Raw genomic sequence first — 24,857 nt, 5'->3', positions numbered from 1 at the left:
TATAAAGAGAGAGAGAGGGAGAGTGTATGTAGAACATTTTGTACTTTGATAAATGTTGTCTTGGCTTACTTTTATAATAAATATAATATCTTTTACTGTGCACTTGTTTTATTGATACTTAAAATGTAATCAAATTGCATGTTATTATTTCTTAATAAAATAATTGTAATTTTGTATTCAGTTTTTGGTTCTCTTTCTTTTCAGTTACACACTTTGAAGAACCAACCAGGCTAGCAAGATGCCAAAAGCAGTGAGTAATTTTATGCTAACTTTGTTTTTTAATTAATAATGCTGGTCTTTAATGCAGTAGAATGATTAAATTATTTTATTGCTTTATTTTTGATATTTTTTTAATTAGAAATACATTTGATTTTGGTCTTTAAGTGTAAACTAGCTGCTAATGTTATCTGTGGTTGTTATATGGTAGGTGTTTTTATGTACTTATTAAGAAGATAGTTGAGGTTTGATAAATAAACGTGACCAATAATGTTTGATTCTGCTTGTGAGGATGAAAATGAGAGTTGAAAAAGAGCTTGACTAATTATACATGTACACTCCTCTTATTGATGTAATCAAGACTGGAAAGTTTGACTAACTGCATGAATGCATTTCTGTTAAATATGTAATTGAGATTTGAGGAGTTTAATGAATAATGTGAATGTACAAGTAATATAATTAATACTGGAAATAAAGATTAACTAAGATGAACTAAGGATGTAATTCAAGTAATAGAATGAACTTGATCAACAGGGTGTGTACACTTCAGTCGATGTGTTACACTGTTCTTGAGAATTTGACTAACAGCATGTGTATACCTTTATCAGTGATGTGAGTAATATTTGAGAAAGAACCTTAATAGTGTGTAATGTATTTGAGGTGAGAGAAGGGGTCAGGTAAACAGTGCATTGATACAATTCTGCTAAAAATGCACCTGAGTCTTGAAAAAATATTTTGGTCAACACAGTGTATGTTCTTTTTAAAGTTGTATTTTAGAATAAGCAAGAAATTTAACCAGTAATATATGTGTGCACTTCTATAAAGAACGTAAGACTTGAGAAGGGGCTTGATTAACAGTGTATGTATGTATATATATATATATATATATATATATATACACACACACACACACACATATATATATATATATATATATATACACACACACACACACACACACACACACACACACACACACACACACACACACAGTTATTTTAAGTATGTAATTGAGACATGAATGAGTTTGGCTAACAATATATATGCATTTATTTTATCAGTGTAATTGAGATGCGTAATAGTTTGGCTAACTCAAAATGGACAATTGTTAAGGAAGTACCCGAGTCTTGGGAAGGAACAGATGTTTGGTTACATCAGCTATTACATAATGAACTTGTTCCTAATGATTTCTTTTTGTTGCTTACACAAGGTAATAACAAATGAGCCCAATTGACAAAAAATATATAAAAAAATCTGATTTATAAGCTACAAAGCTATTGCAATGAATAGATAGATATTGAGCTTACAGTGACTTTTTAAATGTTTTATGCAATCTATTCTTTGCCAGCAGTGCATTTTATACTTCACAGTGAAGCCTTTTATATTCAAAAACTAAAAACACAGCTTGTTTTCAATTTGAGAGTCTTCCGAACTGTTATGGAAAAGTATGATTTTTGTTTAAAGTTTTAGAACAGTTTTTTAAATATTATTTTATGTGTATGTTTGATATCACTTTCGTTGAAGTTGTAAATACTTGACAGGTCTTGAAAGTTTTGGAATAGTATGCCATATGATACCATTGGCTTTGCATTGTTGACTTAAATTGCATTTAAATTTTTGAGTTAATTTCTCACATTGTTTTTATTTGTAAATGGTTTTGGATTGACCGTTGCAATTTGTTATGGCAAATTTAACTGTGCATCCATGCAGATGCAGTTTGACTGCCTTTATAACCATGAAACTATATATGTATCATAACTCTGAATGTACAAAAAATTTGTAAAGCTTTTAGTAACTATTACAAGTATGTTCACACAAAAATCAGATTTTTTAATAAAATATTTTTACTATAGACTTGTTTATGAATTTACAAAGTCTTTAGTGAATCAGTCTGAGTTAAAGGTGATTTTAATGCTAAAATTAGAAATACTTCTTTTCATCGTACAGTTTCATATTTAATTTGTGTAACTTCATTAACCTCCTTAATGAACATCACAAGTTGTTTTTTCATTAAAACTACGTTTTCTCTGTTACTTTCTCTGCCCTAACACTAATTGTAGCAAAATCATTAATGTACAGTGAAATGAAAAGATGAACAAATATGAAATTAAATCAATAATACCATTTGTTCATCATTTTCTTCTATTCACAATTTCAACTTTTAATTTTTCACTTTTATTTTCATTTAATTTTATGGTTCTATTGCCTAGCTTGTACCATGTAAGCTCAATTAGGCTATTTTTCTGTGTAAACACATCATAGTTGGAACACATTAGCAGGTTCTTGTACACTGATATACTGCATGGCGTGAAATTAAGCATTAAAATGTGTAGATAAGTAGGCTTAGTTTTTGCTCTAAATTTGTTGTCAAATAAATATTCATGTACTTTTCAAATATGCATTTCAGAACACACAAAATATATCACTCACTAAAATAGAATATCTAAAATTTACTCTCATACAAGACTTTCTTACTAAGCTACAAATAGGGTAAAAAATTTTCTTGTATATACACACACACACCTCACTTCCGTGATTAATATCTATTGCCATTAACTTAAAACTTGGTTGCAAACTTAAGATAGAAAAAAAAGCTCTTTCTATTGGATGTAAACAGATATATTAAATAAAAACATGATTTTTAAAACTGCCTTAAATTAAGGATAGATGGGTGAGGCTTCTGTCATGTATTGGAAAATGTATTGATATTTCAACAAAAAAGAAGTTGAAACTGTACACTGACCATGTCGTTTTTTATAGCTTGTGTTTATATAGGTTAGACACTGTAGAGGCAATATGTTTGAAGTTATACAAACTAAAAGGGGAGAATGGAGAAATAATGCACACCACATGACAACAGAAGTCAGAATTGAGATTTGTTTTGAAATTAAGAAATTAAAAGTTACATAATAAAAATTTGAATTATAAACTATGTTCTGATGTTGAGTTTGTTGATATCTGTTGATGATGAAATTGTTTAAAACTTTTGCTGTGGGTATCTTTTTCTGCAAAAGTCACAAGGATTTAGTGGGTTACATTCAAAATTTGTTGAAAGTACTTTATTATCATGATATATGAATAAATGTGGCATCAAAATGTAACTAATGATCCAAATTTTAATATTATATAACTTTTAAGTTCTTAATTTTATAGGACAATATTAAAAATAAATCATCAATTTCCCCTTGTATGAGAATTGTGACACTTGTTCTCTAGGTATTCCTTCTTCTCTAACTTATATATCAACCCTCCAAGTACTACAGAATTTAATGCAAATTACTTATTATAATATTGATATTGCTCAGGTGAAGCATAATTTTTATAGCCTTCAGTCTTATTTGGTTATAGAGCCATAAACTAGAAAATCAGACCCACTTATGATACCCACTTGTCACATCCCCTCTTTCACAAATTTTCAATAGTTCACTCTGATGTTTAATACTATATTATTTATAAGAAATATAAAGCCAAGGTTTTAATCTAGCAAATGATGTATTATATTTAATTTTTTGTACATATAATTGTCTATTTCATTTCTAGTTCAAACTTAATTCTCATGGGAATCATATTGATGAGAATTTTTAATGGCTCTTGTCACATCGTTAACAAGCCAGAAAAATTTATGGGATATATGTAGAATTATACACAGACTTTTTTCTTCTTCAAAAATGTAGAGAAAAGTCCGTGTATAATTCTACATATTAATTTACCTACGTTGCGAGTCTTAAACAACAGTTATAATTATGGGACATTGTCTACTTTTTTGCATGTCAGTATTTTATGTTCTTTGGTGCATTATTTAGTTCAATAAAAAGAAATTAGTGCATTAGTGTAAAAAAGTAGGGTTACTTTTTTAGGGTTACAGGTAAGTACTTGTTTTTGTATATGTATTCTTTATTTAGTATTATAAAAGTGACTAAAATCTAAAAATTAGAAATTTCTTAGGTTGGATAAAGTTATATTAGGTAAGATAAAGAATATTAATAATTTTTCACAAGGTTTGCTTGTGAAGATAATTGTGAGTAGGCCCTACATTATGCTATTTGATAAGGTAACATGAGCTGAACTTTCCTCAAGTCACTTACAACTTCTGTGGCAAGAATATTAGTTAGATAGGGCAATAAAACAATAACGTATAAGTATAAATAGATGTATACTGTTAAGAGTTTAATGCTATTTAGGAGAAACAAATGTAGTTTCCTGTTACAATTTGAAGTCATTCTAGAAAGAAAAAAGGTAATTCAGATTTTTTTTGGTGGTTATAAGGTTGGTTAAATTGAACAATCTTGTATAGAGTTAGGGTAGAGAAAATAACAGATAAAATATAAAGTTTAACTAAAAACAAAGATTTTAAATGTATTTAGGAGGTTTTTAGAGATTACACAAATGAAATTTGAGGTTTTTCAGATGAAGAAAAGTATTTCTAATGTTAACGTGAAAATCACTTTGCACTTGGAGCAGTCAACATTTTGGATTCATATATTCATGCAGAAATTGTTTGTGAAAATATTTCATTAAATTTCTGATTTTTTTTTGTCTACTAATGGTTCTTAATGCTTACTGAAAGCTTGTGAAATTTCATGAAGATAAACAAAACATTAGAAGTTATAATATGGAAATTATAAAGGTAAATTTGGGTTCATGAACTTGGCCAATTCAGCTGAGCCCATAGCAAGAGAGTTAATTAAATTTTGAATGTAACTTTGTAAAATGTTGTGATATGTACAAAAGAACCAGGACCAAATGCGTAGTATTAAGTGGTGTATCAAATAGAATTATAATAATGAAGGATACTATGAAATTAAAGAGAAAAATTATGAAATAGTGAAATATGCTCTAACAGTAAATACATTTTCATTGTATATTTATTACTTTTTTTTTGGTAAATGCAATTTTAAACTTAGTACTTTTTTTGTTTCCAGTTTGTCCTTTTTGGAACTGAAATCAAACAGAATCATAGCTGGCTTTTTATAATAATCTCATTATAGGTAAATGTTCGAGTTACTACTATGGATGCAGAGTTAGAGTTTGCCATTCAACCCAACACAACAGGGAAACAACTTTTTGATCAGGTAAGGAAGTGAAAACACTTTTAACAAATACATAGTTAAACCAAAAAGTCAACAAGAGTTTCAGAACACTGAGATTCACAGAGAAAGAGAGAAAATAAGAACAAGAAATTAAAAGATAAAACTTTTGTGTAGGTTATATATTTTATATTTTCTTTTCTGGCACATTTAAAAAAAGTTTTTTGGCACAATGAAAGATGAAATCTTTATTAAACATTTCAGCTGACTAATGTCAGTAACGTAGTTACAAAAATTGGTTGTCTAAAAGTTTTAATAAAAATTTTATATTTCAGTGTGCCAAAAACATTGGTTTTGTTTTTACTCCTAATATATGTTTTATTGATACTTTTTTCTGTGTGTTTATTCGAGACATATGCCTTTGTATGGTTACATATGGATGCCTTTTTGTTTTGTGAGAAGTGTAAATATATAATCTTATCTCAGTGCCTTCATGTTTAGGCATTTTTGCATCATTTACTAGCTGTTTATATTAGATCGTCAAGAAATTAATGTCGGTTTTTTTAGACAAGAAAATCCAAACTACTTATATATCGAAACAAAACATTTATTAAATGAAATAGTCACTATTCTTATTGATGATGCTTTTCCATTATACAATCTGCTTGTTAATGCCCTTGGCTTTGAAGCAAAAAACAAGTCGATGTCCGCTTTAACACCTTCCACATTTGCCTATGTTTTTCCATTATGATGGTGTTGCAGCAATATTGCAACCACTAGGAAATTCGTTAAATACATCTATCACTATATGCTTATCACTAACTAACACAAACACACTCTGTATATTGCTCGGTAGTTTCTTCATTCTCACGCTCTTCACCACTTTTGTCAGTGTGGTTCTATAGTCCACTTATTGCAGTTGCTATAATTGCTTTTACTATACTTGAAAAAGACACCGCAAGACAATTGATATACTATACAGCTACACCTGGCTGTTGAACAAGGTTGTTCACTTGTACACCCAAAGTATTTTGGGTAGAGCTATTGGCTTTTCAATTGATAACAAGAACAAGAGTTTCTGTCAATATGTCATGCTCCCATTCAAACTCAGTTGGATCAAGATCTTGGGGATTTTCATTTAATTCATGCCATCCATATACATGCCTAAAGATGAGCTCTCTTGGCATTTTCAGCAAGGGCATCTGGTGTGGTTAGAAGAGCCTTTGGTTTTGTACCAGCCTTCATTGTTTTTCTGGAAGTTTTCCTTAACTAGTCATCATAATGTATGTCATACATGTTGGTATGAGTTGACTTACTTCCATAGCATGTGGCTACAAATGAAGTTGCTTCTCTAATGATTTCATTCATGTCTGCATTAGGATCTTCAAAATGATCTAGTTTGTAGCCTACTGACAGTACTTTGACAACAGTTGATTTTAATATTCCTTACATGTATGCAGTTGAATCACACCAGAAATGACATGATACTTTGCGATCTGTGAGTGTTTACATGCAGTTAGCCTAATGTCGGTGACTGTATGCTGTGCATGATATGGTTGCATCAGAAGTGTACAAGTGAGACTGTTGGTCAGGTAGTGATGCAAACAACAACACAAAGACACCTGTATCTTTTGAAATCACATTAACTCTCTTGCAATGAGCATCATTTTGTGCTCGTGTCACAAGGTTTTAGTGAGTTACATTTAAAATTTAATTAAACCACTTTCTTATCATGGTATACCAAAAAGTATACCATAAAAACATAGCTGATTATCTATATTTTATTAGTTTATAAGCTTATGTTCTTTACTTTATAAGGCAATATTAGAAAAAATTATGTATGTTTGAGAATTGTGGAATTTTCTCTCTATGCATCCCCTGTTCTCAGTTATTTACCACCACTTCAAGAAATACAAACTTTAACATAAATTACTCATTATAATCTTGTCATTGCTCAGGCAAGACATAATTTTTATATTCTTCAATTTTATTTGGTTACAGAGCCATAAAATAGAAAATGAGACCCCTCTTCCATGGCCACCTATCACATCCTTTCTTTTAGAAATTGACAATAATTCTCTGTGATGTTCAAGAGCATATTATTTATAATACATCTTAGTTACTAAGCTTGATAAATTATAGTGGAATTCTATGGTATTAATGTAGTAATTTATGATTTTTTAGTTATTCAAATGGATATATAAAACATAAAGGAAATTTTTTGTTTAATATCCTCTATGTGCAAAATTTTTAAAGGCTTAGCAACCTTTGTCAAGCAGCAACCTAGTACAAAGGTCGTAACTAGAAGAGATAGTTGTTTGCTTTACTTCTTTAGTTACTGTTCTATGTTTAAAGACAAATAAGTTTAAGAACTTATTTCAAGATATCAATAATTGATATACATATATAATGTATAATAATTGAAATGTGGCTGTATTTTACAAAATACTAGTCTGCTAAAACAAAGCCAAGACCAAAGGTCAGTTTTATGTTATTTGATACGGTAACATGAGTGCATGTGAGCCGCATCATTGTAACTTCTGTATTGTTAGCCAGGCACGGCTGAAAGGTCAATATAATAAAAATAAGAAATATATATAAATGTATAATGTTATGAGATTTAAGCTATTTCGTCTAAACATTTATGTTTTTCGTGTTCTAATTTGTGTTCATTCTAGAATGAAAGAGGCATAACTTATCTTTATTTCCTAATTTTTCATGGTAGTTACGAGATCAGTCAAATCTACCGAACCCGTATAGAGATTAATTACTGAAAATAACAGATAAAATGTACAGTTTTTTTCTTAAGAAATGTTTGATAACTATTTGGACACTATAAATATTTTGCATGTGAAATTTCAAAATTTTGTGATGCATAAAAGTATTTTTAATCTTAAAATGAATATTATTTTGCATAATAGATATGCAACATGTGCAAAAAAGAAAAAAAAAGACATGAGAAAAACGTTGCTTTACAAACCATAAGATTTAATAAAAAATCTGATATTTGAAAGCATTGTAATGTTTACTAATAATCTGCCAAATTTCGTTAATATTCACTTACTAATTTAAAAGCTATAGCATGAAACTAATGAGCACAAGACAGTTACAAGGTCAGTCCCAGGGATCGAGCCTGTGCTGAAAGACTTGGCTATTTTATCTTTGATTTATTTAGGTTACTTTAGGACTATATGGTGAATAATGATTAACCCAGAGTACTATATTGCTATGGTGGAAGCATCTTCTTTCATGTAAAAAAGTACTGAAAATTTGATTACTGTGTTATACAGCTAATTTTTAAAAGGATTTACAATACCATCATTGTAAAAATGAAATATTACTGTAGCTACCATGGGAAAGTTAACAGTTGTTACTTGTTAATACACTAATATTATCTCAACAGACTTTCTTGTTTTATTGTTTTTCATTTTCTAATGGTTTTGAAACAATGAAGTTAGAGTTATCATAAGTTTTATTTCACAAAATAAATTAATGTTACTGTATTTTTTACATTTTTTAATGTTTGACTTTAAGTTGTACTAGGTTTTTACTTTGCCTTGAGTACACATTTGCCAAATAAGTAAAATGAGATATGATTATTCTTTTCATTTGTTGGTTAAAAAGGAATTGATTAACTACTTAGTTACAGATACAATACGTAAGGCTCCAAACTTGTAAGCACACTTATGAATATATAAAACAATACTGCATGGAATAAAAAGTCTGGAAAAGCATACAAAGTTTTTGCAATAAGTGACTGATAACTGATTAAGTCTTTCATGTTTTGAAAAGATTAAACAATGCAATTGGATTGTGTGTATATGTTTTTGTTTACAACTTTTTTGCCATTTTATAGTTTTTTTGAGGTTCAAATTTTATATATTAAGTTAACTGTATTTCAATAATTTTAACTTCAGAATATTTTAGAATCTATATTTTGTAATTCATGAAGAAAAATTAAAAATTCTTATTTTCATTTCTGTACAGCTGTGAAAAGTTTAACTTGGAACCAACAGACTTTAAGTTTTCTTTAGAATTTTTTATTCATCCCTTGAGAATATATTACTCATTTCTTGATTTTCGAGTATTTCCTATAGTTTTTGTACAGACCTTGGTTGCCATCTTGTTTTTGTTACCACATCAAATGGTTTGATCATTTAATAATGAAACGGCTATAAAGAAAGTTTAATTATTACTGTATCGACCAAGAATTAGACTAATTAGGCTATCATGTACTAGTAAAATAAATACTTAGGTTTAATAGTTTTTAATAGTTTCTGTAAATGTTTCTTTTGTTTGTGAATGGTGAAAATATTTGTGCTTTAAGTTATATCTGTTTGAAAGTATAGAAAGTTTCCTCAACAAGAAGAAAATGGATAACTTAGATAAAGTAAGCTTATATCATTTAGAGCTGGGTTGAGTGGGTAACAAAGAAAAAGTATTAAAAGTATAACTTGTACACTATTTCTGTACTTTGACATCCATATCTTGACTGGACATATAATGGCAGTAGTAGTTAACTCCATACAATGTAGTCACTATCAGTTGAATTTCTTTGCATTATCTATTTTTATTTTTTTTCATATTTTATGACAGTCTATTTATACTGCTGAGTATTGATATGAAGAGGCCATCTAAACTGGAGTTAGTGGCTAGACTGTGTACACAGTAATTGTTGTCTGTTTCCAGTGGTCAAGATATATATATATCACACACACAATTTTTGTTTACCTGCACATTCACCAAAGGTACTTTTTAAAATTCTGTAACATGACCACTGCTACTTACATTTTATTGATTTTTTTAATACTTTATTTATTTTATTGTCAAAATATTTCAAATTTATTTTTAAAGAAACCAGTTACTGAATTCAGTCAAAAGCTGGAAACTGGTATCATCCAATTTCCCCAAAAAATTACTTTGAGTTTTATACTTACATATTGCTTTACATTTTCACCAGATGTGGTTGTGGTCAGCTATGTCAAAGTTACAACTCTTATGAATCTTTTGAATTAAGTATAGGTTAGGTCAGTGGTAGTAAGTTCATAGAAGCGAACAATTTCATGGTCAAAAAAAAATTCTAGTTCTCCATATAAAATATCTTTTATTTTTATAAGCTTATATTAAAAATTGCTTTCATTTTTAAATTTCTCTACTATATGTTAGATATAGTTGAAATACAAACAAATGTTCAAGAACATCAGACCACACACTCATTTTAGCAAATTGCTGTAAATTACAAAACCATTATTATTTTTTCAACTAGTGCTTTTGGTAGTTTATATTAGGATCTTTGCATGAAAACAAAAATGTAGTAATTTAAACACCTTTGGCAGTACAACATGAACTCTGAAATTTAACAAAATAATTCAAACTTGCACTTAAAGAATATCAGTGGAAAAAATGGCAAAGACAATGAAATTATGAAGAACGCAAAGTATTAGACAAGCAGAGTTGTTTTTAAACATTTATTAATTTATACTTTTGAAGTCCGTGTTACATTAGATTATTTGTGTCACAACTTCTTTATGTTTATTGCATCTCCCAAAAATCATTTTAAATGGAAAACTATTTTTTTTGTATAATAGTATAACAGATATATTCTGTGTTTTGTTCAAAAATCTGTTTTTTCATTTTTAATAAACCTTTGGCTCTTTTATTTTATTTTTTTAGTTATAAACCCAACATTTGTGTTTTATGCAGTTTTATGCCAAATATTTTTTTCACCGAATTCAGGTATATTGTTATAATTATTTTACTTTTACATTTTTTATTTAGGTGGTTAAAACAATTGGGTTGCGAGAAATTTGGTTTTTTGGTCTTCAGTATACAGATAACAAGGAATTTCAGACATGGTTGAAACTGAACAAAAAGGTATGTGTATTATTTACAAAGTTAAGTTTAATAAATTAGATGTTTTCTTTTATTTTGTTTTCCAGGAATAATCTTCACATATAATGAATGAAAAAGTAGTTATTAGTTTTAGAAATTACAAAGGAAATAAAATCAAAGGTTCTTCTCAATAAAGGTAGAAAATTTGACCACATATTCTTCTTTCTTTATACTGATTTTAGCCTTATATCTGTATTTTCAGGCTTTGTCGAAGTTGGTTATTAGTATCAACTGAACTTGCTATATCTGTTTGTGATTTAAAATTCTCCATTGATTTTTAAGGTCTTCATCATTTTCATATAAAATACACAAAAATAAAATATGAATGTAAGGGAAGTTAAATACATAATGATTAAACACACACACACACACACATTGGTATGTAAATGTAGAAATAAATTTGTTATAAATAATTTGCTACCTTTGTAGACTGATATTGAAACAACTAATCATTTCTCTATTAAAAATTAATATTCATTCTTTACCAATTGTAGAAACCTCGCATAACCATAACGAGCAATTAAAATTATTTGTTTATAGTTTCATTCTAGACTGTTGGGTATTATTTCATAACCTTAGCACTGAATGTGAATAAAGTTATTAACCTAAAATCTAAAATAAATAAAACTGTGTGGTTTACAGGTTTTTTTTGTTCTTTAATACTTTTAATTTGGTCTTGCTTTGTTATTTTATATAAGAATTTTCTGTGTATTTTATCCTCAGTTTTTTTTGTTGTTGAGTATTATTTCAATGGTCTGTAAGTGAGTGAAATGCTACTAAAACACTGAAGATTAATGACATGAACATCACTTTTGTTCAGGCTTAAAATAATATGATGATTGATTCTCACAAATTGCACAAACTGATAATCCATGTCATGCTAGTATAACTGATGTGAACAATAAAGTAAAATTGTATCTCCTTTAAGTTCTTGATTGTTTCTTCCTATTGAACAATAAAGTAAAATTGTATCTCCCTTAAGTACTTGATTGTTTCTTCCTATTGAACAATAAAGTAAAATTGTATCTCCCTTAAGTACTTGATTGTTTCTTCCTATTGAATTAATAAGTAAAATTGTTTCTCCTTTAAGTACTTGATTGTTTCTTCCTGTTGAACAAATAAATAAAATTGTATCTCTCTTAAGTACTTGATTGTTTCTTCCTATTGAATAATAAAGTAAAATTGTATCTCTCTTAAGTACTTGATTGTTTCTTCCTATTGAACAATAAAGTAAAATTGTTTCTTCCTTAAGTACTTGATTGTTTCTTTCTATTGAATAATAAAGTAAAATTGTATCTCCCTTAAGTACTTGATTGTTTTTTTCTATTGAATAATAAAGTAAAATTGTATCTCCCTTAAGTACTTGATTGTTTCTTCCTATTGAACAATAAAGTAAAATTGTATCTCTCTTAAGTACTTGATTGTTTCTTCCTATTGAACAAATAAGTAAAATTGTTTCTCCTTTAAGTACTTGATTGTTTCTTCCTTTTACTTTATTGTTCAATATTGTATCTCTCTTAATTTCTTGATTGTTTCTTCCTATTGAACAATAAAGTAAAATTGTTTCTCCTTTAAGTACTTGATTGTTTCTTCCTACTGAAAAATAAGTAAAATTGTATCTCTCCTAAGTACTTGATCACTTCTGCCTATTGCCTGCCTGGAAACTCCAAGATTTTCATTGTGCACTAAGTCTTATGATTCATGAAATTGGTTCATCATTATAAAGCTGATGTTTGAGGCTGTAACTTTGTAATGATAAGGTTGGTAACTGAATAGCAAGCACAACAGTGAAGTTAATAAACAGGTTAGCACACATGTGTTAGGCAGTATTTATCCAAACCTGGCATTATTTAAATAGGTGTCCAATAAAATGTTGAATTTGTTAGAAAAGTAGTTCAGTACTTAAACTTTCTTTATTAGGTGCATCATTGTTATTATAACACTTAACTTTTTTATTATCAGCCAACCCTTGACTGACACACATCTAAATTAAAATAGTTCTGATCATGCTGGACTTACTGGTGTATTACCATTTGCATTGTGCTAATCATGGAACAGTGTTATTTAAAGCACAATGTATGTGCACTTCTGTTGATATTATCTTGTGGTAAATTTCCAAGTTATATGAGCTTGTTATATAAGTCACCAAGTTTCCTTCTAAAGAGTTCTCACTTTTAAGCAATTTCAAATTCTTAAATTTTTTCAGTATTTAATTCAAGCTCTTTCAAGGTTTTCACTGATCCGTACGAACCCCATAATTAGTTATGAAAAGCTCAGTAAGACTAGCTAGTCTCAGAACAAGCGTACTAAACTAATGATTCATTACAATCTAATCATGATAGGTTATACTTCTCTGTTGTATTGATTTATAATGCTGAAGTTTTTCTAGTTATTGTTTGTTATGTCCAGTTGCTTCATTAATGTAAACATTAATTGAATATATATATATTTTAGCTACTTTTCCTAGAATTTCTTAATCAACTAGCCATAATTACTTTTAATGTATCTAAGTTAATACCAGCAAAGCTCGTATATACTTTAATAAGTATAAAGTCAATTTATAATTATATAGTTAGTTTACTTTTGTCCAGAGGCTTTGAATAAGCTGAAAAAAAATGAATATTTGGAGGGTTTTTTGTTTCGATGTAAAAGAAGTAAATATATTTGATTAAAACACTTCTGTGTCCATGTATTATAAGGTTACGAATTAAGAAATGAACATCACTAGTTGTGACAAAGTTTGAGGTTATTATTTTTTTTGTGATACTAGTCTAAGGATTATGCTAATTAAAGGTGATAGATATCATTAGAAAACTTTCATTGTTTCTGGGTGTTCTCCAGAATCTTTAACAACTGAAGTCTTGTATTCCTTCAGTATAGATTGATTTACACCACCTTTGTATGGTTAATTGGGCTTTACAGTGAGATGGAAGAGTTGATTTCAGTTTGATTTGATATCTAATTTTTTTATTAGTATAATGTTTATGATTTTATGCAATATTCATATGTGAATCTTTTAACACAATGTACTGTGCTATTTTATTATGTGTGCCTATACATAAATATTTATATCTTAAGAAAATATTGATTCTTTATAAACTGTTTCAAAGTTAAAGAAAAAGGTTTTACAGGAGGCATATGGTTAATAGACTAACACAAACATTTGTTGTTCCAAGAGTTTGTTGAATAAGTATATCTTTGATATTTAACAAAATTGTGACAATTCCTTTTTCTGAAAGATTATTATGAGAAAGAATTTAAACAGGAAAAAGTACATTGTATTGAGCAAAGATAAATAAATTTATAAATGAACTTGTTTGGAACATTTGTAGCAATTACTTGGGGAGTCTTAAAAGTTTTTTAGAAATTTAGGTATCTGACTTAAGTTAGATATTAAAGTGTTTAAATTGAACTTAAGTACTAAGCAAATTATTTCAATTTTTAGGAGATATTTGTGTTTTATGTTACATTAAGCACATCAAAAACTTTTTCTTTTTTTTCCTGCTTTCTTGGTGTATTCTGTGGACTTTATGGTCAGGTAATTTTTGGTAATAACTGTGAAAAAATTGTGAAAAGATGTTTTCTCAGGAAAAGAGATGAGTCAGAATCGGTAAGGTTAAGTTTCCATTAAATGTAGAGCATACATTTTATGCATTTATGATATAGAGAAAGTATAAGTATTTAGTGTGTCTGTATTAATTTTTAAAAAGAAAAGCTTTTAGATATAAGCACTGAGATAAAATTAGAAGTAACCAGTTGTGCATTATACATTATTTACTTGTTGAAGTTGCACTATTTTAAATATAGAATAATATGTTTATTATGCCTAACTAAGTATTAGTATCGATCAGATATGCAAGCTTTATATATGTCTTACCAGAATGGTCTCTATCAGTCTTAAAGTATTTATATAAGCTTAAATGTGACAGAAGATCTTGGGAGTGAATTGTATTTTTCTTGCTTACATATGTAAAAATAATACTTATTAGTAACTATTGCTGTTGGCATTGTTAGTAAGTTCAGTGTAAGTGTATTGAATTATACCTCACCTTGTGGTAGTTTGTACCACCAGTGTACTACTACAGTGTTCACAATTTTAAATATTAACAATGATATGATCTTGTTAGATGCATTAATATTTGTGTTAAAATTTTTAGTAATTAGTAAAACTTGCGATTTTAAAAATGTAATATGTTAAGATTCATTTTTTAAGAATATTGAATGATTTCATTTTGTTGTTCAACATAGAATTTATGATCCTCCTGATAAGTTGTTGTGTTATACTTCCATGTAGGTGTTCTTTCATTCTGATTATCTGTGGAAGTTCATGCTTCACAAAAAAATGTTGTAGTTATCAGTTTTAGGTGTTAGCTAAATTCTCCATGTTATTGCCATATATTTATATCTTGTTCAACATTTATAAGAAAATTGTACTTAATCTGAGTTATCATCATGATTAGGTTAGATAATATTTAATGTTTTAATTGATATCACTTCAGCAGTGAAAAGTAATCATAAAGATTTTTGTACAATTGTATTAAGAAGCAAACCAAAAACGGCTTTTGAAATTTTTCGACAATTCTTGTTTCCTTTTTGTGTTTACGTAAATGAAATATGCCGTGTAACTTTTATAAATGTTGTAGTGTTATATTTCATAACAACTTGAGCTATTATTTTGAAGCTTATTGTCCACAAAGTTTAACGAACGAGTTTCTGACAGAATGTTTAGAAAAATACTAAAAAAATTAATCACTTGATACTGGTAATTTTTCATAGTAAAAATGTATTATTCACGATGAAATTGTACTCTACAATTAAGAGTGTAGCAGAAGTAGCTGGTATGTGTTACATTAATCATTAAAAAAGGGTTTATTACTTAATTTTGAGGTAAACATCCAAACCTACAGTTTCCAAATATTTCACAGTTTTTCTTATTGAACTATACTTATGGTTGAATTTTAAGATGGATTTACTTTTTTATTTTTTTTTGTATATAATAAATTGTAGTTGATATATCTTTGCTTGTTAGTTAAAATATCCCAGTTGACACAGAATATTTGTGAGTAATTTCAATAAGTAGTATAATAAAATTTATAGATTATGCCTACAGTTAGTTTGTGATTTATTGCTAACAGTGGAGCCCTTTTGATTGTAATAATACATTATCTGTAATAATGACAACAAACAGTTTAATGTGGTAAAACTTTTCTTTTGTAAGTGGAAAAACTGAATTTTTGTTCTGTGTGTGACCTTGCTTTAAAAAGCAACTGTTTGTAGTGGTTGCTATGGAAATTGTAATTCACATAGAACTGCATAATTGGTTCACAAAACATCTGGAGGGATTAAGATTTTTTTCTTTTTAAGGTTTTGAACCAGGATGTGAAAAAGGAAAATCCTCTTCAGTTTAAGTTCCGGGCAAAATTCTTCCCAGAAGATGTGGCAGAGGAAATTATCCAGGATATTACATTGGTGAGTTTATAGCAGAAGGAATTTTGGTTGAAGTTTGATGTAATCAGGACAATGTACGCTGTACAAAAACAGAGGTAGAGAATAACAGAAAGTAAAGGTTTCTTCTATTGTGTATTAAGTTAAAAACAAGCAAAAAATTGTGCAGGCTCTCAGTAGAGAATTTCATATTAATTAAAAAAATAGCCATTGAAATATAATGATATATTGGTCTCGCAGTTTATCTAACTGTAGAAAATTTTGTTTTAAAATAAAAAGAAATTGTGTCAACATGAAAAACATTTGTAGGAAGAAACTGCTATAATACATTTTGTTTTATACATCATAGACTAATTTTTGTCTTGCAAGTGTGAGAAGCTGTGATTTTCACAAAAATTATCCATCTATGATAAGAAAGGCTTTTTAATCTTGGATGGATAAATTATGTACTGTTTGTAAATAAAAATTAAAGTACATGTGAAATTTTGTCATATTTCAAGTGTGTGACTTTTTTATGTTCCTCATGATGGAAGTGGAGGGTCCTTGATAATATTTTGTGTATCACAAGTTGTTATTGCAGTCATAAAATTGTGTACAAATGCAGCTGAACTACTTTTCTGTGTTTATTTTATAATTCAGGTAATTTATTTAAACAAACTGACTTTGCTTGAAATTGACACATCCCTTTCAAAACTGCTTATGTGTTTGGAACAATTGATACATAGCATTAATTAAACTTTTATATCTCATGTATGTCACCATATTTGGAATTCAGTCACTTAACACTTAAATTATAATAATTATGAATCTGTTTGTCGTGGAGTTCTTTTTTAAATACTTTTATATTTTTCTTTATATAAAACCCACTGTGAAAGAGGTACATGCTATGATGTTAAACAATACACACACACACACACACACACACACACACACAGATGTAATCTTTGACCTAAAACCCACCTTTTGTTCATTCTTGTGCCTTAGTGCCACATAACTTTTATAACTTAAGTATATCTGTTTTGTTTGTGTTATTTATTTTACTAGGCAAGTAATTGTACCACAAAGATAAGATTGTAATCAGTATTTAGGTCAATTATTATCTCTACATGCCTACTTTTATTTATTCAGCAATGATACACAGAAAACACACAACAAGCCTGATATTGCTTTGTAAAGTACCCCACTTTGTTGGAATAACTACTGCTGTAAAATAACTTTTGTATACTTAAAACAAATATAAATATATAATATTTATCTTATTGCATCTTATTTATTTTTCGTTGATATGATATAATACTGTACCAGATTGACCTGTTGTAATTTAATGTCATTTAATTTGAATTGTGGTGTCCTTTGTTTTTTTTTTGTCACATGAAATTACTACAGAATATTTTGGTATACATTAAATTACTTAAAATGAAAATTGAATTGTATGTATGATACAAGCTGAAGGAAAACCATCTGCAACTTAATGATCTGAAAACATGTCCAAGTAGAAGCTTGATGTACTGTCCAAAGTTTAAAAATTGACAGTTTATTGAACAAGAAATTAATGGAGCTTCATGACAGATAGTTTCCAAGAAAGAAAGTAATCTAGGTTCCATGTAACTTGTTTTCCTTCAGCTTCAAAAGTGAAACTTATGTAAAGGGCAGTTATTGGAATTTTATTGTTCTTAATATTACTAGTTGAAATAATTACCATTTTGAAACTGTATATTCAAAAATTAAGCAAAAAAAAAAGTACTTGAAAGGTATAGGTTATTGATCTGGTTCATCCACTGAAAAGTTTTTATATAGGTAAGTGGGAAGTTTGAATAGTTTTGTTTCTCACCTAAAAAAATTGAGTAGCATAAATTAAACAATTAAGTTTACCAGTTTTTTATACTTTATCCCAAATAAATTATATTGTAACTTATATATAAAGAAAATGGCAACTCTGTATGTTTTAATAATATTTTTATTTTGTGGATGATTTCAAAGGGAAAGTCAGAGCATTTCAAAACTTGTGTTTTCTTATGTACTAGTGTGCAGAAATCATAAGAGGTTTAAAATACATGCTTTAAACTTAATATTATGCCAATTTTTATGGAGAATTCTCCAGCAAATGCTTAGAAACAAAATTGAAGGAGAAGCTAAAGATTTGTTACTTTACCTTGCAGAGACTGTTTTATCTTCAAGTGAAAAATGGAATCTTAAATGATGAAATTTACTGTCCACCGGAAACTTCAGTTTTATTAGCATCTTATGCTGTACAGGCTAAGTATGGTGACTACAGCTCAAATAACTATTCACCAGGAATGTTTGCAAATGACCGACTTCTTCCTCAGAGGTAAATCTTTGTGTTGTAGTTAATATAACTTTTTGTAATTAGTATCCATTTTCCAAGTGTTGGTGATATTTCAGAATTGTGCATGTGAATTTGCCATTTTTTTTTAGAGCAATGTTTTGAGTACAGTTTATAGTAAAGCATGCAGTCAAGAAACATCTCATATTATAAAGTAATCTTTTTGTAAACAAGTATAAAGTAAAATTAAACCTTATGAAAAAAGTGAGCTGGATTTCAATAAACAAAAGATTTTTGTTTTTAACCAAAAGGATTTTTATTTGATTAAGTTTAAAAAGTGTTCCTTAAACAATAATTAAGAAAATAAGAGGGAATTCAATTATAATTGATTAGTTTTTGTATTTAATTATTTAATTTTTTTCTCCAATAATGTTTTCTTGATCTAAAGAATATTGTAAAAACAAGTAAATACTTGATATATTTTAATTCTGTTTTGTTCTGTTAAACAGAGTTATTGACCAACATAAGTTGAGCAAAGAGATGTGGGAAGAGCGGATAGCAAATTGGTGGATGGAACACAAGGCAATGCCTAAGTATGCACTTATACTTGGTGATGTAAAATTATTCCCTAATAAAGTCATCATACCAGATTAATGAAATTAATTTTCATGTTAGAGATTGTTTGTATGTTTTAACATGAAGCTGAAACACTTTTGTAAATTATTTCTATTATTTTTTTATGTATTACAAAAAAAATTTGGATATCACATTTTAAGAAGGGGGGTGTTAAGAAAGAGTGGTTTTAGTTTTTGTTCTTGTCTGGACTTGTTTTCAACCTTTTATACACATCTGGTGAAATAAACTATTGTTGCTTTACAAAATTAGTGAGATTTCAGGGCCTGTTTTTCAGGAAGTATTCCAAAGTGTCTCAAGGGTGGTCTAGTTGGATGCACTTTGGTAGTTTGGGTTTGGCAATGTCAATTCTGTATTGTGGTTTTTTGTCTCAAACTACTGCTGGACAAAACATGGAGTAAAGTACTGAAAAAGTGCAGCATTATTATCATACTGTCAGGCACAACAAATTCTCATCTCCCTTAAATATTACTATTGTTATAAGTCTGTACCATCTAAATCACTCGTACCATAATTTACGCTCGTCGCGGCTCAAATTCTTCCATCTGAAACAAGCAGTAATTATTAAACATAATTGGTCCATTTATTGGTTTTCAGTTTGTTTCTCATCTTGCATTCAATGCTTAAGGCAACATGAAATACAATGCCTTGCATTTATCTGTACAAGGAACATTCTTTTTACACAATGGATTATTATCAATTTTAGTTCATAATAACAACCATATACCAAATGCAAATACAGGAAAGTTTTTGAATAGTTACTAGCTATCTAAATTTTCTCCACTAGTGTATTGATACATTCTTTTATCTTTCCTTTCAGCATTTTTAAAATCGTTCTCTTTCCATCTTTCTTTTCTCTATATTTCATCCAAAGTCCTTTGCATTTCTTTACACTCCAAGATGTGCTTCTTACCTTTTTTTTTTTTATGTCTTCTGCATTTCTGTTCTTCCTTGTTCTGTCCTGTGTGAATATTACCACATTTTAACCTTGTCCGTGTTGTAATATATTCGTCTCTTAATGTTTTTTTTTGACAAGATTATTCTTTATCATTTCATATTATGTACACTAGATCGATTATTCAGCTTCTTTCTAATTCTTCTGGATGTTTTATTCCACTTTTTTTTGCATTGCTTTGTAAATTTTCATTTGTATCTCTTGTGTCTGCTTTCAAGTTCTTTCTCTTTATGTTCACTCTAATTAATATCACTTTGTTACCAGAGTAATTTAGGGTTGTTTTTTGATAAGAGCAATGTGTAATGATTATTGTGTTGAAGAATTCCGAATCTTGCAGTAATACTTGATACTTTTTTTGGCAACGGTTCCTGTAGGACAACTAGATATCTTTTCTCATTTATCTGACTTGAATATGCACTTGCGTAACATGTTTTTACATTTTTGTTGTATTATAGTGTTGAAATAATTTTGTTCTGTGTACATGACAGAAAGCAAACTGCAAATTGCTTTGATGCAGTTATTGAGCACAAACATTTCAATCATTGAATAAATCTTTTGCTGCAGTCACAATGAATTATAAAGTCTGAAAACAGTATCTAGGTATTATTAAATGTCAATCAGCATCATATGCTGGTAAAATAATGTATTTATCCAAGAGGTAGTAATTTACAATATTTGATCTTTAGAGGACACACAAATGGACTAAAAAAAATAAATGTAATGTGTTGGAAATGTTTGTGTTTTTATGATTTGTGTAAAAACAAAACTTTACTAAACTAAGTTAAACTTTTACCATTTGTCTGGTTGAACAATCAAGAGGTTAGAACTACTTGTTTGAATCAGACTCTCACTTGACAAGATGATTGAGCAGCCATTAATATTAAGTTCTGAATAAGTTTAAATATTTTTCAATAAAGCAAAACGTTTGCATCATTAAAAGTGTAGGATACAGAATACGTGTTATTGGATTTAACATTTTCTTGACCTGTTTTTTTGTGTATTATCTAATACCAAGAACCATTTATGCACAGTGGAGCATTAGATATCACAAAGTGGTTTAATATGACATCCTAATAGGATTTTCTGTGAAAAAATTAGGTATTAAGCTAATATAAGATTAATGGTTAGCAGTCAACCATATCAATGAAACAAATGTGTGTGTCCTCACTAGTGTGATTTCAAAATGCCTAACATACAAAAGTTTGTGAATTTATTACGATGTATATATATATATATTTAGCACACTTATCAGGTAAACTTTTCAAATGTTTGTTGAATAATAAACTAAAACTAATAACAATTCACTTAGAGTTTTCTTTTGCAATATTTCTTTCAACATTGAAGGGAAGATGCTATGATGGAGTACTTGAAGATAGCTCAGGATCTGGAAATGTATGGGGTCAATTATTTTGAGATCAAGAACAAGAAAGGAACTGACCTATGGTTGGGTGTGGATGCCCTTGGTTTAAATATTTATGAGAAGGAAGATAAGTTAGTATCAAAGTGAAATAGTAATCCAAATGTTAGTAATTTGTTTACAGTGTGTGTTTGAGGGGGGGGGGTGTATTATGAATGGCCTACACTGTATTTTAGTGATAAATAAGATACTTATCCATATCAAATTTCATATGTTGTTGTGAATTATGTATTTCAGGCTGTTGGCTGTAATGATAAAATAAATAGATAAATAAATATAATACTTCTCTATTCTCATAATTCTTTTTATTTCTTGTAAATCTTTTTACAAATTTTACTGCTTTTAGGATTTTTTTGCAATTTCATGTGAAAGTCAGCGTAGTTAATTGTAACATTTCATTTGATTCAGTGAAACAATTTCTGTTAATATACATATGTATTAACTTTAATGATTTTAGAAAGATCTACTTGTACCAATTTCCACAATCTGGTTTGCTATTCGTATTTTTTCTGAAAAAAAAATTTTTTTTAGTTATAATGTTCAAATAGGTCTTATCCACATAAAAATCGTTTATTTAATTCATTTGGACTTTAGTGCAATGTTAAATTTTACATGAAAAGTTACTTACATTTTGTAAATTGTGCTATCTTTTAACTCAAAAACAACCCAAAACTTTCAATTTATGATTTCTTCTAGGCTAACTCCCAAAATTGGATTTCCATGGAGTGAAATACGAAATATTTCTTTCAATGATCGAAAATTTGTCATTAAACCTATAGACAAGAAGGCTCCAGTAAGTGTGGTTGTGCTTGATATAATGCTGTATTTATTATTTTTTTGATATGCTGAGAACAGTAAGAAGTAATATATAAAAATTAAAAACTTGCAATCAGTATCGTAATTAAAGTACTAACCATGGTATTTAAAGACTTGAGTAAAAGAAATGTATAATCATAAAGGGATTGTAAGTCTTCCTAAATCCATCTAATATCCAAAACTGTTATTCATTGTTGTTTAAAGAAAGTCTTGTGTTGTACAAATTTTAATAGGTTATTAATAGATATACATTGTCAAAGCATTAGCAATGTGATTAAAAAATCAAATAGCCATTCATTGTTCCAAACAAACTATATTTCAGTCCCGTGTCACTTATTAATTCATTAGTGTGTGTATGTTTCATGTAATTTTTGATGTAGCAATTTCTCAAAAATAAGATAACTCCATATTTTGCAACCTCAACAATTATTATTTTGAAGCAAAAAATTTGGTTAATAGGGTGTTAAATAAGAATTTTGTTATGCTATTAAGACAAACTTTTGTTTATATTGGAAATATATATATAATTATGAAATATTTAAAACAGGAAATGTTTACACATTTAAAGTCGTATAGTAAAGAATCATAAAAAATAAAAGAAATTAATCTCAGGATGCTGAAGTGGCTTTGGAAAATCCAAAATATACATAATAAAGCTAGAATGTCTTAAATAGCAAACACAACCTTCCTGTCATATTGAAAATAGACCTCACATCATGAATCTAGTCATGAAAAGTATAAGTCTTCAACTTATGAAAGATGAAAAAAAAAATTTAGCTACAAAAACAATAATGTTGTCTATTGGCATATTTGTATAGGAGATTTTCAGTTTTTATTTTGATACTTAAAACTATTTTCCATCCTGAACTGAAGTTGTAACCCAAGTAATAGCAGGAGCAGCAATGTTATAGACCAGTGCCGAGCATCGCTGTTAAATGTATTGCTACATTATTATGTAATTTTGTAAGTATTCCAATCATATGAAAGTTCTTAAGGAATTTTGCAACTTTTAAAAACAATGAAGTATGTTTAAAAAAAAGTCCTCGTGAAAATATGAATGATTTTATTTGTTAATTTTGGATCAAAATTTTTCTCACAGGACTTTGTTTTCTTTGCTCCTCGGTTGAGAATCAACAAAAGAATCCTTGCTCTTTGTATGGGAAATCATGAATTGTACATGCGTCGACGCAAGCCAGATACGATTGAGGTTCAACAAATGAAGGCCCAGGCACGGGAAGAGAGGCTATCTAAACAGCAAGAGAGGTAAATATGTTTAATAGGTAGTGCAATTATCTATTGATAATCTGTTCATGATTAACTCTGCACGGCTCGGTCAAATTGACCAACCATGTGACCACTTTGTACTTGTTATAGTTTCGATTCTACTGACTTTTAATATAGTGAATGTATCTTCACAAAACATTCAGTAAACATTACAAGTCTTTTACATACAAAAAATCAGAATTTTTAGTGAAGTAATTTTAATAAAGATTTGTCTGTGAAAATATCGAGTCTTTTTTAACTAGTCTTGAGTGCAAAGTGATTTTCTTGTTAAGATTAAAAGTACTTTTCTTCATCTCAAAAATCTCAAATTTGATTCTAATCTCTATACCCTTCTAAATACATTTCATACGTTTTTTCAGGAAAACATTGTTTTATCTGTTATTTTCTCTACCCTAATTCTACACAAGGTTGGTCAATTTGACTGACCTTGTAACATCACCAAAAAATAATGGAAATAAAACTAAATTACCCTTTTTTTCTTTCTAGAAAGCCTTCAAATTGTAACATGAAACTACATTTGTTTATCCTAAGTAGCTTTAAACTTGTAGCAGTTTACATCCTTTTAAATTTAAATTTGTTTTCTTTATAGCCCTTTGAACTATTTCTAACTAATATTCATGTCGTTATAAATTGTGAATCACTTGGGGAATGTGTGGGTCATTTTACACCATCGAATAACATTACTCATGAGCTACTCCGAGCTCCTCGCGTGCTTGCCTCATGAAATATTTTTTGTATATTATTATTATTGTTTATTTTACCTATAATCTAACCTTAACTAACCTAAAGAGATCTCTATTTTTATATTTTAGTTACTTTTATAATAATAAATAAGAAATAAAGTTCTTACCCAAGTTTTTTTTTATTGCTGTCGCCTATCGATGATAC

General features: G+C 28.5%; 1 protein-coding gene across 3 annotated transcripts in view; it reads left to right on the top strand.

Annotated features, from left to right (window-relative positions):
- LOC106469203 (moesin/ezrin/radixin homolog 1-like) overlaps nucleotides 1-24,857 on the top strand; it is a 56,156-nt gene that overhangs the window by 16,677 nt on the left and 14,622 nt on the right. For 2 of the 3 annotated variants that reach the window (XM_022397636.1, XM_022397637.1), the window contains exons 2-11: nucleotides 205-250; nucleotides 5,205-5,288; nucleotides 11,022-11,117; nucleotides 14,674-14,745; nucleotides 16,500-16,604; nucleotides 18,740-18,909; nucleotides 19,374-19,457; nucleotides 21,797-21,943; nucleotides 22,566-22,662; nucleotides 23,785-23,948. In XM_022397636.1, coding sequence (XP_022253344.1) covers nucleotides 239-250; nucleotides 5,205-5,288; nucleotides 11,022-11,117; nucleotides 14,674-14,745; nucleotides 16,500-16,604; nucleotides 18,740-18,909; nucleotides 19,374-19,457; nucleotides 21,797-21,943; nucleotides 22,566-22,662; nucleotides 23,785-23,948 — 1,031 coding nt within the window. In that variant the 5' untranslated portion in view covers nucleotides 205-238. The remainder of the gene's footprint in view (nucleotides 1-204; nucleotides 251-5,204; nucleotides 5,289-11,021; nucleotides 11,118-14,673; nucleotides 14,746-16,499; nucleotides 16,605-18,739; nucleotides 18,910-19,373; nucleotides 19,458-21,796; nucleotides 21,944-22,565; nucleotides 22,663-23,784; nucleotides 23,949-24,857) is intronic. The other variant, XM_013929670.2, reaches the window with a different exon arrangement.

The sequence above is a fragment of the Limulus polyphemus genome, unplaced genomic scaffold (genome assembly GCF_000517525.1).
Source record: "Limulus polyphemus unplaced genomic scaffold, Limulus_polyphemus-2.1.2 Scaffold3353, whole genome shotgun sequence".
NCBI lineage: Eukaryota > Metazoa > Arthropoda > Merostomata > Xiphosura > Limulidae > Limulus > Limulus polyphemus.
Note: the sequence above shows the minus strand (reverse complement) of the source record. Positions and strands in the feature narration are given on the sequence as shown.